This window comes from Hyla sarda, chromosome 1 (genome assembly GCF_029499605.1).
Source record: "Hyla sarda isolate aHylSar1 chromosome 1, aHylSar1.hap1, whole genome shotgun sequence".
NCBI lineage: Eukaryota > Metazoa > Chordata > Amphibia > Anura > Hylidae > Hyla > Hyla sarda.
The window spans coordinates 512,790,125-512,809,094 of NC_079189.1; the positions used below are offsets into that span (position 1 = coordinate 512,790,125).

Sequence of the window (18,970 nt, forward strand, 5' to 3'; positions counted from 1 at the left end):
TTAAAGCATACCAATAAAATTTATTTTTTAGGGGAAGTATACTAAGGGATATTTTTACCCCGGGCTACGGCCCTGGAGTTTGGAGTTGATACATTAAGGGCCCCTTACTTTACCCAGTGGGGTTTTTTGCTTTTTAAATTCAGACATTGGCTAACAATCATCTGTACAAAAACTACTAAATAGTCCATAAATCCCATCAGCCTTTTTCACACAAGTGTATTTTAAATCATTATTATGTCCCTTTTATTGTGGTCCGTAATAGGGATCGACCGATTATCGGTTTGGGCGATATTATCGGCCGATATTCACAATTTTGGACATTATCAGTATCGACAATTACCATGCCGATAATCCGATAATGACCCGCCCCCCCGCACCCCCCCCCCCCACCACCACACCATCCCCCACCGCACCACACCGCCACCACCGCACTGCCCCGGGCCAGAGACCGTCGCTACTGCCCCATTGCCCAATTGCATCCCCCATCCCCGGTTTTACAATTACCTGTTCCCAGAGCCCGGTGTCCCCGCTACTTGTGGCTCCTGCGGCGTCCTGCATTACGCTGTGCGCTGCGTAACGACGAGTGATGTCCTCAACGCAACGTCACTGTCAGTGCGCACAGTGACAGCTCAGGATGCCGCTGGAGCCAGAAGTAGTGCCGACCCCGGGCCCCGGGAACAGGTAATTATAAAACTGGGGATAGGGGAGGCAATGGGGCAGCGGCGGTGGTTGGACTAAGGATCGGCAGGGGGAGAGAAGCCGGCGGGGGGGGGGGGGGGCGGATGGGGGGGTGGGGGGTGATCCTAGGACAGGCAGGGGGAGAGAAGCGGGTGGTGGCGGTCTCTGGCACCGCAAAAGCCGCTGCAGTTCATTGATTTAAAGCGCCCGATAATATCGGTATAAGTTATCGGCTATCGGCTTTCACCTCCACAGATTATCAGTATCGGCCCTAAAAAATCTATATTGATTGATCCCTAGTCCGTAATATGGCGCTAATGTTAATTTATAGGGCTATTTACATGGCTGTGTAAAATATACACATAAAAGAAGCATTATAAAAATTCAGATTCCCCCCACAAAAAAAAAACATTGGCAAATTTTGTAATGCCAAATATATAAAATATTAATGAAATTGCATGGTGCATGAGGTAAAAAAAAAAAAACAAAAAAAAACACCAGTGCTCTCTGCTGACGCCTCTGTCCATTTTAGGAACTGTCCAGAGTAGGAGCAAATCCCTGTAGCAAACCTCTCCTTCTCTGGACAGTTCCTGACATGGACAGAGGTGTCAGCAGCGAGCACTGTGGTCAGATAGAAAGGAAATTTAAGAAGTAAATAACTTCCTCTGGAGCATACAGTAGCTGATAAGTACTGGAGTACTACTTCTTTTTAAATAGAAGTAATTTATAAATCTGTTTAACTTTCTTGCATCAGTTGATTTAAAAAATGTTCTCTGCCAGTGGGCAATGCATACAATACATCAAAGTAGAGGATCAGGGATAATCAGGGATAAACAAGATAAACAAGAGTGCTCCTGTACACATGCGGTGTCACACTATGCTAATAATGTACATACCACTGAAACAGCATAGCAAGCTGCCAATACAGTTGATGGTTGTTTTAATCATTTTACTGACCTTCTTGCATGGAGTTGATCAAAGCAATGTTCACCATTTGTTCTCAAGATTGATGTTTTACCCTGTTAATATATCAGCTACAATATTTCCCTATAACTATTTTTATTATTCATATAGTATCATGTGGTATTATTTTTATATGGAGAGCCAAATCTTTCAAATGTTTTGGCTGCCTGCAGCCAGCACTAGAGGGAGCTTGATTAATGATATTTTGTTATTATTTAGTTCAGGGCATGAGAGTATACAGGAAGCTCATAAACTTACTCTAGTAGTTGCTTCAGGCAGCCAGAACATAATATTTAAAATATATATTTATGAAGAGGATTTGGAGCTCTATGTTAGCAAACTGTCAACCGCTATACATATATGAATAATGATAAACAATGCTTAACCTATGTAGATTAAAAATGACATTCAAGAATAAGCTGTTGTTGTATACATGAGGAGTAACATTAAATCTGGCCATTATTAACATATAGTGGCATTCTATTTTTCACCAGTTTTCTCTTCTTCAGGTATCATCATTTTTAGTTGTCCCTGAGCTAGTGGGTGGCTGGTAACCTCTATGAAGGCTCCAATACATTGCACACACAGAAGAGAAAATCCTGCTCCTCTGTATCACACACTCAATAGCAGCAGCATGGAGGACATTATAGAGTAGTACCTAGCAGTAGTACCTACCTGTAAATAGAGTATTGTGGTAACATATACCACTTACTACAAGCTTTTGGAGCATCCCATCTGTTTTTCTATTCTATTCTATCTCCCACCCCTGTAGGTAGTTTATGATCTCTCTGTGAGATGGAGGGGTCAGGTCGCTGGGTGGTCCCCCAGGTCCCAACAGCCCAAGTTTATTGTATTAAGGTTTTCATACTTTAAAATAAAAATAAAAAAAATAAAAAAAAACTCTTTCTAGCTCTGTGCTTATCTACACCCGTGTTTTTCTGCTTACACATCGGCTTTAATAGAATTACTTACTTACTTCATTTTGTTTATTATGCAGGGAGGGATGCACACTGTTTACACTGGACACACAAACTGGACACTCCACCCTACTAAAGGAGTAGCCATAATAATAATTCCAAATAGACTACTGGCCAGCGGCACACTAACCAGTGTGGACAGGATGCTGGTCCAGTAGGCAAACAGAATTATAAAACACAGAACTTCATAAGAACGGATACAAGAGAAAACAAAGTGTGAACAGACACATAGCAGAAAAGATATACAAATCCTAAAACAGACTATACAAACACAGATTAAAAAGTACTATAAGCATGCCACCTAAGCATGGCTAAAACCAGAAAATACAAAGTGCATGCTAAGACAGAGATAGTAGATTAAAAGCTCAAATAAAGAGTGTTTCACCAAGAGCTCCAAAGCAGCATATCCAGCATGTTAGCAAGTCAGGATGTAATGATCTCAATCACCAGCCCAGAGGCTATACTGGGCTTACTTTAAATAGACACACCCTAGGAGCTATTGGCTAGCAAACAAAAGGCTATTAACTATTCCCTGACCAGGGAACATTAAACTGTTCATACACAACCAAACCAATAGCTGTGTGTGAACACAGACGTGACAGGCTGTCAGTTTCTCTTTAATGTTTTGCCAAGATGTACAACATATGAAAAGCTTTGATTTTGACAGTGCTCATTAAATAAGTATCCCATTTAATAGCTACAAATACAGTGATGGAGTTTAGGCATGCATGGGATAGGCATAATGCTATCCTTTATAAGATAGGACCAGGCACTATTCATAGTATTCAGAATACTGGGCAGACTAGATGGGCCAAATGGTTCTTATCTGCTGACACCTTTTATGTTTTTATGTTTCTATCCAGTATTTCCAAATGCAAGATTTGACATAGACATCTATTTAAATAAACTGGAGGATCACAACATTTCCAACTGAGTTTATTTCCTATATATATATGCTGTGTTTCAATTCACGTTTAGCAGATGGAAGCAAGATGCCAAGGCTTAGGAGGATATACAGAAAAGGTCAAGCCCACGTACAGTGACTGTATCAGGGGATTTCCAGGTGTCCTTAAAGGTCAAGACAAGAACATGAAACAATAGACTGAAATATTGGACATTGACCTAATAGTATTTTCAATACACTGCAAATTCATTGTAATATATACTGGTTATCCTGTTAACTGTTTTAAGGAGGTAAAGTCTAGTAAGTTTACTCTCAATGGGGGACATTTATCATTGTTGTCTTTGGAAAGTGAGATTTGAAGTTTTTTGTTTTGTTTTTTTGCTTTAGTTTTACTTATGTGTGACATATTTATCATACTATCAAGGGGGGGGTGATAAATTTGACACACATAAGAAAAAAACAATAAATCACTTGAAAACACCATTTTGTATGATTCCTCTTCTCCTCTGTGACTTTTTAAATGTGTTTTCCAAAGGCAGTTTTTAAGCCAGGTCTGACCCGGCTTAGGTGTGCCATTTTTTTGAGGGGTTTGCAACTTATTTTTATGCCTGTGTGCGACATTACATAAGGTGGTTAGGTAAGGCTGTTTGGTACTTTAAGCGTACCCACAAAAGCCACAAAAAACAGTGCGTAGGCGCACGTGCAACATTTTGTACCCCGGCATAAGCAATAAACCTCTAAATGCAATTATAAATCTCCCCCCAATGTTTACATATGTAATTGATTTTAACAGTTTTTTATTAAGTTTTTAGTGTTACATAGTTATGTAGTTAGTGGCTTTGACAAAAAAAAGACCCAATTAAATTAAAATTGAAAGTTTTGCATTTAAAAACCCCATTCTATTCATGGAAGGCAAAAACACCCTTAAAAGGGGTTGTCAATTTTGGGATTGGGGATAGGTATCTGATCCCAGTAGTCAGATCTCCCGCGCCCTTCTGAATGGAGCCCTGTCTCTGCCAGTTCAACTCACCAGTTAAGTCTTCTCCCCTGAGTGCCCCGGCCTCCCCCACCCCCCCATTAAAGATGCACTTGTCCTTAGCAGTGACAAGGTACCGTCTCAGCCAGTGATTGGCTGAGTGGTCCTTACCACACCACAAGCAGATCTCCGAAGATGGGGTTTGGAGGGCTCAGGGGAGAAGACGCGACTGGTGAGTTTAGCCGTCAGAAATGGGACTCTGTTAAGGCGATTGGAGGGGGTCCAGTGGTTGGAATCCTTCTAACCCACCGCACGATCAAATAGGGGGTAAGTTTTACAAAAACATAGTACTATTTAAATGACATAACGTAAAATGAAAACCCAAAAAAAAAAACAGCCAAAAAATAAACCCTTCCTGGAAATAGGAAATTCTCCAACAAACAGATCCATCATCAGATTATGCGATTCATTGTAAAGGTAGGATGGGGCCAGGTATGCTCTCCTATTAGACACAACATATTAAAAAAACACTCTGCACCAACGTTTGTGCTTGGCCTTGGAATAATAAGGTTTTCATTTCTATGAAGTATCGGATTCTTCCCTTGGAGTCGCACTTCACCTGCACAGTACAGTGTTAGGATTGATTTTTGCCTTCGTTGGCTCTGCAGATTGCTTCATACCTTTACTTCTATTGTTGTCATATTACCAGTCTGTAGTTTTATGGCTCCTAGAAAAAAAAAGTTTATAGGCATTTTTCTTGCTCTGAGAATAGATTTTATTTTGAGATGTTTTTATTGATTTTAACGTTTTGGTATCCCTGTTGAGTTGTAATATAATCTGAAGCCATGTCTTAGGTTTCCTGTCCTCAGTTTACCTCCTATTTCTTGCTGTGTAATAGTGTAGTTCTTGGGTCTGCATCCTGCTGAAGCCATAAACTGGGTCTAGTACAGCGGCTTTATTCTTTGTTACTTTTGCAATTGAAGCTGGCGGAGCGATCATCTGATCCCTATAAGGCTTAATAAACCCCTAGTGATAAGCTGTTGCTGCCAGAGAAAGCTGCCACCATACTGGGGAAATACAATATTACACGCGAGCTACTCTTGCTAATAAAGGGGAATCCCATGTAGCCTCTCGCATGTCGTTCAGCTGTTTGGAAATACTGCTGTACAACATATAAAGATAAGGGTTGATGAGATAAGGCATCACATTCATTGGAGCTTCACACAGTAATACATTAATGCATGCGGGAGAAAATAGCTGCAAATAGTTCTAGAACTAACTTTCTTTTTGTGTTGCCAATGTTGTTTTCTGAACTTCTGGGTGCTCTTGGAGACTATGAACTATAGTCGAGTTTGGAACAGCCTACCTCAGGAACTGGTCACAGCAATAACAGTAAAGGGCTTCAAAATAGGCTTAGATACATTCTAAGAACAAAGTAACATGCATCTATAATGACATAATGAATATGTAGAAATATAGTATCATATCCCCTCCGTTCATTCACCATATCCTTTCCCTACACCTCCAAACTTGAACTTGATGGACGTGTCCTTTTTTTAGCCCTACTTACTATGTGAAGGTTGAGGAGGCCTTTTTTGGTTTTGCTGTGGGAACGCTTTCATTTCTAGTTATGCCCTGACTAGTAGGAAATAACACTTCAGTCAGGCTACTTGGATTTTCTGAGAAGAGAATGTTAAAGGGATACTCCACTGCCCCAGCCTATGGAACATCTTGTTCCGAATGCTGGGTGCGTGCTGCGGGGGTCGTGACGTCACACCATGCCCCTCAATGCAAGTCTATGGAAGGGGGTGTGGCGGCAGCCACGCCCCCTCCCATAGACTTGCATTGAGGGGGCGTGACGTGACATCACGACCCCTGCATCTTGCATTCAGAAAACAAAATGTTCCGAACGCTGGGGCAGTGGAGTACCCCTTTGATAAATATTTGGCTCATTCTATGCTCATTTAGTTGGTGTTTGATGGTAATAACTGACACTTGATATTTGACAATATACAAATGGGGGATAGAAAGATGTCTTTGTCAAGCTCTTCATTCATTGTTAACCCTTTACAATCTACATGGCCTTGTTCAGGGGTCATCCTTTTCTTGTACTAGGTATCACTTTGTAATATTACTTAGAGGAGGTAGGAAGCTGCTAGCTGTGACATCACTGCACAGTATATATAGCATGAAATGCCACATAATAAAACTAATTTCTATCTCCATCTCTGATGCCCTCATATTTAATTGTTCTGCAAACATTTAAACCGATTCCAACAGAACCTTAAATGGCAGAATGCTGGATCTGTTTCATGATGAACCGTGGTACCAGATGAACCGCATTGATTTCTTATTGGATCCTTCATGGGGTCTGTTGTATTGAAGTGCGAACTAGTACTGTCGTATTCTTCCCATCCACTATGGCAGAATCTGCAAAGGAGTCTCCAACACAGATGTGAACAGAACCTAAAGCTTTTCTTTACGTCTCATTGCCCAATAGAATACAGTCCTGGTTTGGCAAAAGTAAAGGGTGCCTCCGATGTTGCGGGCACATTTATGAAAAATCACTATAGTGCAGCACTATGTACAATAGTAATTTTTCTAAATAACTTTCCTTTTGATTTTGGTGGCAAAATACCTTCTCCGCTTGCCTGTTCTTCCTGCTCCCCATCACTTATTACTTCCATCTCCATAGTCCCTATTTCCAGCATACAAAATAATAAATACAAAACTGGGCTGTAAATTCTTTCCCGAGGCCAGAGTGATTAATGGGTGTGAACAGCGGCTCAGGAAAACTTCACTGCCTGATGACAACGCTGATCTAATGATTTTCTCTATTGGTTGAGGGCTGATAAATTCTCTCATTAATAAGGTACTATGTATTCATAGGGCATAGTCACAGTGCAGCATGCAAAGATTTCGGCAGATAAAAAAGCATTATACAGCATATCTGTAGATGTAAACGAAATATATGTTTTAAGCGCTGGGCTGATACAGAACTCCGAGTCCTCTGCTTCCCTAAAGAGTTGAAGTGGTATTCATTCCAGTATTTCAAAATGTATACCTTATACACAGGATAGGGGATAAGTTTGTGATCACAGGGGACCCCTGGGACCCCGATGATCTACAGAATAGGGCCCCAAATCTTTCGGACAGGGTCTGAACGTGATCCATGCATTGTCTATGAGAGCACTGAAGATACCCCAGTACCTTGTACATGGGGATTAAAAACTGGCAATATTTGCTGAATAGGGAGGGGTAGATTTTTATAACTTATTTCTAGGTTCAGTGTTTATTTAAGAATATATTCACATACCATAAAAAAAGAAAATGGCAATATTTTATTAACAGCAATTTTCAGGGGATTACTGGAAGAAATTGCACACACAAAAAACAGGCATTTTTTCCGCAATTGTCTGAAATAAAATATGGCAGTGTGTGAACATGGTGGCCTAAAGGCTAATATGGCCACAAACATTTATTAACCACATAGGTGAGAGCAGAGGCGGCTCTACCAATTAGGCCATTTAGGCCGCTGCCTAAGGCCTCGCTCTGGTTGGGGCCTCGCTCTAGCCCTGACCACCGCAGGGGGGCCCCCGTCACATTCTGGACATCCCTGTGTCCCAAAAGATGTTTTCGGGACACAAGGATGTCTTGTTACCTTTCAGCGGCCCCGCATTAACTTTAAAAATGCAGCGGCCGCTGGGAGGTAGCACACGCGTGTGCCCATAGCAATAGCAGAGCGGAGCAGCGAGGAGGAGGACGCGCACGCGCATGGTAAGTTACCTTTATGTTGTACGTCATCTTCATTGTTCCGACCACCACTCCTCCGATCCCGGGACCTACTGCTATGGTCTGTAGGCCATAGCAGTAGATTGTGACCCGGACCGGAGGAGTGGTGGTCGGAACACTGAAGTGGGGAAGTACACAGGCAAACAACCTCCAGCCATACACTGTATATGGATGAAGGCTGTATGTCTGTGGGGGAATTGCACCTAATGTGGGGAGTTATACTGCACCTAATGTGGGGAGCTATACTGCAGCTAATGTGGGGGAACTATACTGCACCTAATGTGGGGGAACTTTACTGCAAGTAATGTGGGGGACTATACTGTACCTAATGTGGGGAGCTATACTGCACCTAATGTGGGGAGCTATACTGCACCTAATGTGGGGGAACTATAATGCACCTAATGTGGGGAAACTATACTGCACCTAATGTGGGGAAACTATACTGCACCTAATGAGGGGGAACTATACTGCACCTAATGTGGGGGAACTATACTGCACTTAATGTGGGGGAACTATACTGCACCTAATGTGGGGGAACTATACTGCACCTTATGTGGGGGAACTATACTGCACCTAATGTGGGGGAACTATACTGCACCTAATGTGGGGGAGCTATACTGCACCTAATGTGGGGGAACTATAATGCACCTAATGTGGGGGAACTATAATGCACCTAATGTGGGGAAACTATAATGCACCTAATGTGGGGAAACTATAATGCACCTAATGTGGGGGAACTATAATGCACCTAATGTTGGGGAACTATACTGCACCTAATGTGGGGGAACTATACTGCACCTAATGTGGGGAAACTATACTGCACCTAATGTGGGGGAACTGTACTGCACCTAATGTGGGGGAACTGTACTGCAACTAATGTGGGGGTACTGTACTGCACACCTAATGTGGGGGAACTGTACTGCCAACCTAATGTGCCGGGACTTATACTGCACCTATATGAGTGCAGGTCTGTGTGCATGCAAGCAAGAGTGTATTTGTGTGTGTGTGTATGTGTGCATTTATATATATATATATATATATATATATATATATATATATATATATATATATATATACACACACATGCACACGCGCGGCGTGAGTTTGTGCTTTAGGGTGCACACCCTAATGCAATAGGCTGCGCACACCTATGATCACAGTACAAGAATAATACACAGTGATGTCAAAGTACAGGGATAATACACTGTGACATCACAGTACCAAGGGGTAGATTTGTCAAAACTTGTGCAGAAGAAAAGGTGACCAGTTGCCCATAGCAACCAATCAGATCACTTCTTTCATTTCTGAAAAGGCCTCTGAAAAATGAAAGAAGTGATTAGTTACTATGGGCAACTGGTCATTTTTCTCTTGCACAGGTTTTCATAAATCTACCCCTAAGTGATTATTTATGGTTAATTTTTATTATCGCTTGCATGTATTATGTTCATTGGGGGCCTCATGTCCAAGTTTTGCCTAAGGCCTCAGCAAGTCTAGAGCCTCCTCTGGGTGAGAGATATTAGTTGGGGGATGTCCGAGTGTTGGCAGAACCCCAGATGGATTGTAACAGGACATTTCTATTGGGGAGGAGTCTAAATGGTGTGGTGTCAGAGCATATTTGTGTGCTACCAATGTATTCGCACTCTATAGGGCCTTTGAAGACAATAGTAGATTTGCCTGCAGTCCTATAGAAACCAACATATAACACCAGGACCGGCTCTGCCTATAGGCAAAATAGGCAGTTGCCTAGAGCACACCCTTGATGCGGGTGCCATTCTGGCAAAAATCCTTGCACCAGGCCTGTATAACACACCATACCAGTGTTTCCCAACTAGGGTGTTTTCTCTAGTTAAGAAACACTGCACTATGCAATCATCCAAGCTGCATGCACAGTCTACAAGTCCTGCAGTATATACTGTTTTTTCCTGTTCTTCATTTTGCAGCAATTTCATATCAATAAACCGGTTTATTGGTGAACAGTATAGGGGATGTGTTTTGTTTCGAAAGGCTGAAATAAACAACAAATATATATAGTATATATTTTACTGAGGTTTTTTACGTTGTTGATAGAACTTTACTGCCACCTAGTGTTTAATGACTAGTATCTACTCAAAGGCTGCAAACTCTATATTGGATGGAACCTATCTGGTGAATAGGTTCAACTTGATGGACTCTGGTCTTTTTTCAACCTTATGAACTATGTTACTATGTTACTACTATATTCCGATAAAATTCTGGTAACTGAAGTTTTAATAGAAGCTTTTTTTTTTCTCCTGAGTTTTCTATTTCTATTTTGAGACGTTCCGAATTTTGTTAGAATAGGTATAGGCTGCTACCTAGTGGCTGAAATATGGAAAGACAGGAAAGAAAGTGATACACTAGAACAGGGGTCTCAGTAATTCTCAATGAGGTATGTTTAGTGGTATAACTAACATAATTAACACATCACAAAAAAAGAGAAAAATTTATGTTTCAGATGAAAACTTTTCTGTTACCATATTACAATATAATCGTCAAGGAGTGACATTAAAAATGACTAGGGGACCCTTTCCGCATACTACATACTGCCCATTCCTTATTCTGCTTGTTATTTGATAAGTAATAGTATTATATTATATGTTATTGTGTCTCCTGATTTATAATTAAATGGAAACAAATCAGTCAACTCCAGCCGTGTTGATTAGCAGACAGATTTAATGCACATGTATCGATACAGGTGGATGTTCTCTTACATGCAGAAAAAACTAATCCGTAGCAGAAAATCATACCCAAGGTTAGATTACAGCTCTTTTATATGGTAACATTCTAAGTGTGAGCTGATTGGCTAAGGACTAAACCCCAGGGCCTGAGCCCGGGGTGAAAAACCCCTATTGCTTACCCCTTAAAAAATAACTTTTATTAAATGCACATAAAATGTCCCAAAAATAAAGATTAAAACTGATACCAGGTGTACCTAGTGCTTATAACATCTGAGTTAAGAGAATAGTCACCACTATATCTCCACTGATAGCCCTGCAGTGGCTAATTGTATAGAGGGTAACACACTGGTATCGCTTAAAAACAAAACACTATTGCCGCCTCTACATGTTTCGCCGCCTCCGCGGATTTCTCAAGAGGCAATGGTGGCAATGGCCATTGCCACCATTGCCTCTTGAGACTCTTGAGAAAGCCGCAGAGGCGGCAAAACATGTAGAGGCTGCAATAGTGTTTTGTTTTTAAGCGATACCAGTGTGTTACCCTCTATACAATTAGCCACTGCAGGGCTATCAGTGGAGAAATAGTGGTGACTATTCTCTTAACTCAGATGTTATAAGCACTAGGTACACCTGGTATCAGTTTTAATCTTTATTTTTGGGACATTTTATGTGCATTTAATAAAAGTTATTTTTTAAGGGGTAAGCAATAGGGGTTTTTCACCCCGGGCTCAGGCCCTGGGGTTTAGTGTTTCATTGGTAATTGACCTCTTACTACCCCAAGGGTAGTCTTGTTTAACTGATTGGCTAAGGAACACTGGTGGCTCATGGTGCATAACTTTATTACCAATCACAATGTTCCTCTTACACGTTCTCTCTTAGTGTAGCAAAAGCACGTTATCCTACAAAAGCTTCATTATTTTACCTAGGCAAATTGGATAGTTTCAAGCATCATTGGGCACTGGCCAGAACTAAGATAATAGTTAACTGAAACTAGAAAAAAACGGCCAACACCATCTAAAGTTAGACTATATATATATATATATATATATATATATATATATATATAAAGACAGGGAATATAGATATCAAAATATAAACTTTACCAACATCATTCATATGGTACAATTCAAAGACCACCGCACTCTGTTATAAAGCTTCCAAGTTATACATGGAGTTCCTAGAGGAATCCTTTGGCAACCCAACACAAATAGAAGCAACTTAAAGGGGTACTTTGCCCCTAAACATGTTATCCTTCGGATAGGGGAGAACATGTCTGATTGTGGGGGGCCTTGCTACTGGGCCCCCCCCCCCCCTGCGATCTCCTGGCTGGCGCTACGGTGACAGAAGCCTGGAGCTTCCATGATCGTGACGTCACACCATGGGAGGGGGCGTGACGGCTAGTACACAGCCATCACGCCTCCTCCTGTTTGGCAGTCATCTGGCACGGAGCAGAGTTTGCTCCATGCACCGAATAACTGGGGTGCCGCGGCAGAGTTCGGGGGGGTCCCCAGCGGCCGGACTACCGGACTAACATGTCTAGCAGCACAGTACCCCTTTAATTACCTGAACTGTTTATATTTTTTCTCTTTTCTATGTACATCTTTTGTTTAACACAAATAAATGTCAAATAATATGTTTATGAAAAATTTATAAAAAACACTGTTGAATAAACAGGGGTCTCACACTTGCAGCCCGCGGGATGATATTTTGCGGCCGGCTACTTGACAGCAAAGTTTAACGTTCTTGCGGGCCCGCGCTAGGGGCGAACTAACAGGTCGAGCACTCAGGACTCATACACTGCTAACCTAAGAACACCCCATCCCCACCCCGGCCCATAAGTTACTCAGGGCCCTTTATCAGCACAGCGGCATCTGGTAACAGACTTGCGTGCCACACATAGGCACGTCTGTTTCCAGGAAGAAAGACATCATTGACGTTCGAGGCCCCACTGGAAAGGAGTGCAGTGAAGTTTGGGGTCACCTGCAGAGCCATAGGCTGTATCAGGGAATGCTGGGCACTGTAGCTAGTAACTGCAACATCCAGTACTCCTTATCACAGGCTATGATTCTTTTTTGTGGAATACTTGATGCGGCCCAGCCTCTACCTCCAGTGGCCCCCAGATAATTTGAGTTTGAGACCCCTGCTGCAGAATTTTTTTTTTCTCTCTTTCCTTTAAATAGATTATGGTGTATCATTTTTTTTTTTTTTTTTTGCACAATATCTCTTTATGTTTCTTGATGTGAGCCAGTAGGGTATAAACAAAAGAATGGGCTACTGAGCAATAATTCAAATGGGCGTCCATTTGGTTGCCAGGTTTTATCACCATGGACAAAACCAAGGATCACCTACAGTCAGCCATCAATTGTGCAAGTTCTCCCACTTAAAAGATGAGAGAGGCCTGTAATTGTCATCATAGGTATACATCAACTATTAGAGCCATAATGAGAAGAAAAAAAATCCATAAAATCACGTTGTCTGATTTTTAAAGAATTTATTTGCAAATTAGGGTGGAAAATAAGTATTTGGTCACCTACATACAAGCAAGATTTCTGGCTCTCACAGACCTGTAACTTCTTCTTTAAGAGTCTCCTCTGTCCTCCACTCGTTACCTGTATTAATGGCTGTTTGAACTTGGTATCATTATAAAAGACACCTGTCTATAACCTCAAACAGTCGCACTCCAAACGCCACTATGGCCAAGACCAAAGAGCTGTCGAAGGACACCAGAAACAAAATTGTAGACCTGCACAAGGCTGTGAAGTCTGAATCTGCAATAGGCAAGCAGCTTGGTGTGAATAAATCAACTGTGAGAGCAATTATTAGAAAATGGAATGGACATACAAGACCACTGATAATCCCCCTCGATCGCAAGATCTCACCCAGTGGTGTCAAAATGATCACAAGAACGGTGAGCAAAAATCCCAGAACCACACGGGGGGACCTAGTGAATGACCTGCAGAGAGCTGGGACCAAAGTAACAAATGCTACCATCAGTAACACACTACGTTACAAGAGACTCAAATTATGCAGTGCCAGACGTGTCCCCCTGCTAAAGTCAGTACATGTCCGGGCCCGTCTGAAGTTTGCTAGAGAGCATTTGGATGATCCAGAAGAATATTGGGAGAATGTCGTATGGTCAGATGAAACCAATGTAGAACTTGTTGGTAAAAACTTGTCATGTTTGGAGGAGAAAGAATGCTGAGTTGCATCCAAAGAACACCATACCTGCTGTGAAGCATGGGGTGGAAAAATCATGCTTTGGGGCTGTTTTTCTGCCAAGGGACCAGGAGGACTGATCCATGTAAAAGGAAAGAATGAATGGGGCCATGTATTGTGGTATATTGAGTGAAAACCTCCTTTCATCAGCAAGGGTATTGAAGATGAAACTGGGATGGGTCTTTCAGCATGACAATGATCCCAAACACACCGACCGGGTAACAAATGAGTAGCTTTGTAAGAAGCATTTCAAGGTCCTGGAGTGGCCTAGCCAGTCTCCAGATCTCAACCCCATAGAAAACCTTTGGAGGGAGTTGAAAGTCTGTGTTGCCCAGCAACAGCCCCAAAACATCACTGCTCTAGAGGAGATCTGCATGGAGGAATTGGGCCGAAATACCAGCAACAGTATGTGAAAACCTTGTGGTGACTTACAGAAAACATTTCACCTCTGTCATTACCAACAAAGGGTATATAACAAAGTAGTCAGATGAACTTTTGTTATTGACCAAATACTTATTTGCCATCATAATTTGCAAATAAAAATAAGTAATTTTATGGGGTTTTTTTTCTCATTGTGTTTCTTATGATGAAAATTATAGGCCTCTCTCATCTTTTTAAGTGGGAGAACTTGCACAATTGGTGGCTGACTAAATACTTTTTTGCCCCACTGTATGTCTCACCCTCTTCATTGAAACCAGTGCCGTGGCGAGGGAAGTCCTGCACAGCTTCATGTCAGCTGATAGCAAAGAGGATCAATGAAGGCTGGGCACCATCTCTCCAAGGGCCCTATAGCAGATATTTTAGGTTGCCTTTATACACTTAGGATGCCAATTAACTTCTTTGGTATTAACAGTCAGAATCCTTCATGTGTTGTAAGTTTAATAAGACACTATTACACCAAAGCATAGTCAAGCCATAGAACATACAAAAGATACAGAAGGAGATTTATCAAGCTCCGTAGTACATTTTTTTTTTGTGTAAAAAAGTCGCACCTATTTGCGCACGTGCGACTTTTCCATACATGCTGCGACTTTTAGATTTTTGCTTATTCCGAAGCACATTTCTGAAATCTGCTCACGTAGTAATTTTTTTTAACTTTGCAGTGGTCATGTATTTATCAAACGTGATAGTCGCTATTTATGAAGAAAAAAGTTTCATTCCATTTAAAAGTCGAATTGATGTGTATGTGGTCTGTGACAACTTTTAATACTCTTCCCTGTGTATATGTATCTGACAAGGGCCATTTAAAGGGAATATGTAAGTTCAGTTTGCTGCTACAAGCTGCAGACACCATGGAATAACTGTTAGGGTATAATAGCAAACTACCTTTCGTGGAGATTATGGTGGTTGCAAAACTCACAAAATCCCCTTTTTATTTCTAATCCAAGTAGAGCCAAGCTCCATTGCATAGGGAATAAGATGTCTAGGGGCAGATTACTCCTTTAAGTGCCACAGCCTGGCATGCCTCCTTGCTTGTCCTCACCTCCTAGACCCTACTTGACTGATGTTCAGGATTCTGTATGTCAATCAGGGAACAGCAGGGAAGTGAGGAGAATCTTACAGGCATGTCAGGTTGTGGCACTTGCGCAGCCTGGCTCCGCCTCCTTGACACTTGGCTGAGAAATATAAAGACAATATTATAACCTTGACAGCTCCAGGAAAGGTACAGTTTGCTTTTTGTTTTGCATTTGCTACTAGTTGTTAGTGGTTGAATCTGCTGAAAGGTTACCTTTAAAAAAAACAACTACAAAAAAACCTTATATTCAACTTCTGTTCCCCCTCAGGTCTTTTATGGCCTACTGCTCCAGACAAGAGTGCAGGCAGATGCTGGTGAGGCCGTCCTTTCTTATTCAATTCTTAAAGGGTTATTCCAGGAAAAAACTTTTTTTTTATATATCAACTGGCTCCAGAAAGTTAAACAGATTTGTAAATTACTTCTATTAAAAAAATCTTAATCCTTTCAGTACATATGAGCTTCTGAAGTTAAGGTTGTTCTTTTCTGTCTAAGTGCTCTCTGATGACACCTGTCTCGGGAAACGCCCAGTTTAGAAGCAAATCCCCAGATCAAACCTCTTGTAAACTGGGCGTTTCCCGAGACAGGTGTCATCAGAGAGGATTTAGACAGAAAAGAACAACCTTAACTTCAGAAGCTCATAAGTACTGAAAGGATTAAGATATTTTTATAGTAATTTACAAATCTGTTTAACTTTCTGGAGCCAGTTGATATATATAAAAAAGTTTTTTCCTGGATAACCCCTTTAAGCTACTAACACACCTTGCAGAAATGCTCTAGTTTTTCTGAAACAGAAAATGAGCAACATTTCTAGCTGCAAAAAATCGGGTGTGTTTCTGCAATGTTTGTTCTTAGCCTCAGACTGTGATTTAAAGTGGAACTGTTAGCAGAAAAACAGTGGTGTACATAAACTGATTGGTGAGATATAGGCCTTTTTATTAATATGTGAATGAGTCTAAAAGGCTCGTAGGTGTTCCCCAGCACTACAAGAGCCTATGTAAATCACGCCCATCTCCTCTTTATCTAGTAGCTGTCAGTCAAAAATTCTATCTGCATTTTCAGACCTTAATTGCTAATGATTAATGTTAATAAAGAAACTGGAAAACATGAAATTCTGATGTGAACTGATGATCTCTTGGGTCATATACAATATTTACATAAATATTAATGTATTATTATGTAATGTTACTTAATTAATTTTGTTCTTTTTCCATTAAAGGGACAAGTGACCCCTATGTCAAGTTCAAAATTGGAGGAAAAGAGGTTTTTCGAAGCAAGACAAGACACAAGAACCTTAACCCTGTTTGGGATGAAAAAGTTTCCTTGCTTATTGAAAGTCGTAAAGAGCCTTTATATGTTAAGGTGAGCACATCATTTCAGCAGGCCTGTAGTAACAATGTTGGGTTATTCTCAAAAGTCGTGGACACCTGTGCACAAAAGCAAATTTTTAAAGGGGTTCTCCGGTGCTTAGACATCTTATCCCCTGTCCAAAGGATAGGGGATAAGATGCCTGATCGCGGGAGTCCCGCCGCTGGGGACCCCCGGGATCATGCACACTGCACCCCGTTTGTAATCAGTCCCCGGAACGTGTTCGTTCCGGGACTGATTACCGGCGACTACAGGGCAGGCGGCATGTGACGTCACACCTCCGCCCCCGTGTGATGTCACGCTCCGCCCCTCAATGCAAGCCTACGGGAGGGGGCGTCATAGCTGTCATGCCCCCTCCCGTAGGCTTGCATTGAGGGGCGGAGCGTGACATCACACGGGGGGCGGGGGCGTGACGTCACACGCCGCCCGCCCTGTAGTCGCCGGTAATCAGTCCCGGAGCGAACACGCTCCGGGGACTGATTACAAATGGGGTGCCGCGTGCAAGATCACGAGGGTCCCCAGCGGCGGGACTCCCGCGATCAGGCATTTTATACCCTATCCTTTGGATAGGGGATAAGATGTCTAAGCACCGGAGTACCCCTTTAAATAGCCTTTGATGTCGCTTGGTGTGCCAGCAATATGAATGTGGCTTGCTGTGGGTGGGGTTTGTGGGGGGTGTGGCTTGTTACATGTTTTTTTCAGAATTGTCCCTATATATTGTTATTGTTCTCGCTGTGCTTTTAAATCAGACTTGTATAATACAGACCACAGAATCAGTCCCCACCATACAGACCCCAGAATCACCATCCACCATAATACAGACCAAAGAATCAGCCCTCACCATAATATAGACCCTGGATTCAGTTCCCACTATAATACAGACCCAAGAATCAGACTCCACCATAATACAGACCCCAGAATCAGACTCCACCATAATACAGACCCCAGAATCACCACCCACCATAATACAGACCCCAAAATCACCACCCACCATATACAGACCCCAGAATCAGATCCTACCATAATACAGACCCCAGAATCAGACCCCACCATAATATAGACCCCATAATCAGACCCCACCATAGTACAGACTCCAGATCAGACCCCACTATAATACAGACCCCAGAATCACCACCCACCATAATACAGACCCCAGAATCACCACCCACCATAATACAGACCCCAGAATCAGTCCCCACTATAATACAAACCCCAGAATCACCACCCACCATATACAGACCCCAGAACAGTCCCCACTATAAAACAGACCCCGGAATCACCACCCATCATAATACAGACCCCAGAATCACCACCCATCATAATACAGAACCCAGAATCACCACCCACCATAGAGACTTTACCAAGAACTAGACTGCTTTGGCGCTGTTTCCCTTCAGCTGAAGTCAGTGCCTTAGTCAGGGTGGAGGGAATTGTGAACAGTTCCAAATCCCAGGCAATTTTGGCACAAAAGATGAAGAGGAAGTTCACCCCTCAGCATGAAAACAACCCAAAGCACAAAACCAAATCCACAAATGCATGGCTTCACGTTAACGTTTTAGAATAGCCCTGCCAGAGGCCAGACCTTAAAGGCTTAATCCACCACTGGACATCTTATCCCCTAGGATATGGGGATAAAATGTCTGATCATGGGTGTCCAGCTGCTGGGACCCCCGCAATCTCCTGGCGACACCCAGATGTTCTGAACTTTTTTTGTTCAGAATGCTGGGTTTGGTCGGCTGTGGTCACAATGTCACGCCACGCCCCTTTAGAGACCTTGTGGTCTCTAATCAGCCCCCTCTTAGACAATAATGGAGGGGGCATGGCGTGACGTCACGACCACGGCCGCCTGAACCCAGTGCTCAGTCATCCGGTGCATGGAGCGAACCCTTG

The 18,970-nt window shown here is 42.2% G+C and overlaps 1 protein-coding gene across 8 annotated transcripts in view; it reads left to right on the top strand.

The window, feature by feature from the left end:
- The window catches only part of MCTP1 (multiple C2 and transmembrane domain containing 1), an 822,947-nt gene that overhangs the window by 264,976 nt on the left and 539,001 nt on the right, over window positions 1-18,970 (top strand). For 7 of the 8 annotated variants that reach the window (XM_056537914.1, XM_056537903.1, XM_056537887.1 and 4 more), the window contains exon 3: window positions 16,932-17,074. The exons of the other annotated variant lie outside the window; for it this stretch is intronic. In XM_056537914.1, the coding sequence (XP_056393889.1) occupies window positions 16,932-17,074 (143 nt within the window). The remainder of the gene's footprint in view (window positions 1-16,931; window positions 17,075-18,970) is intronic. 8 annotated transcript variants of the gene reach the window in all.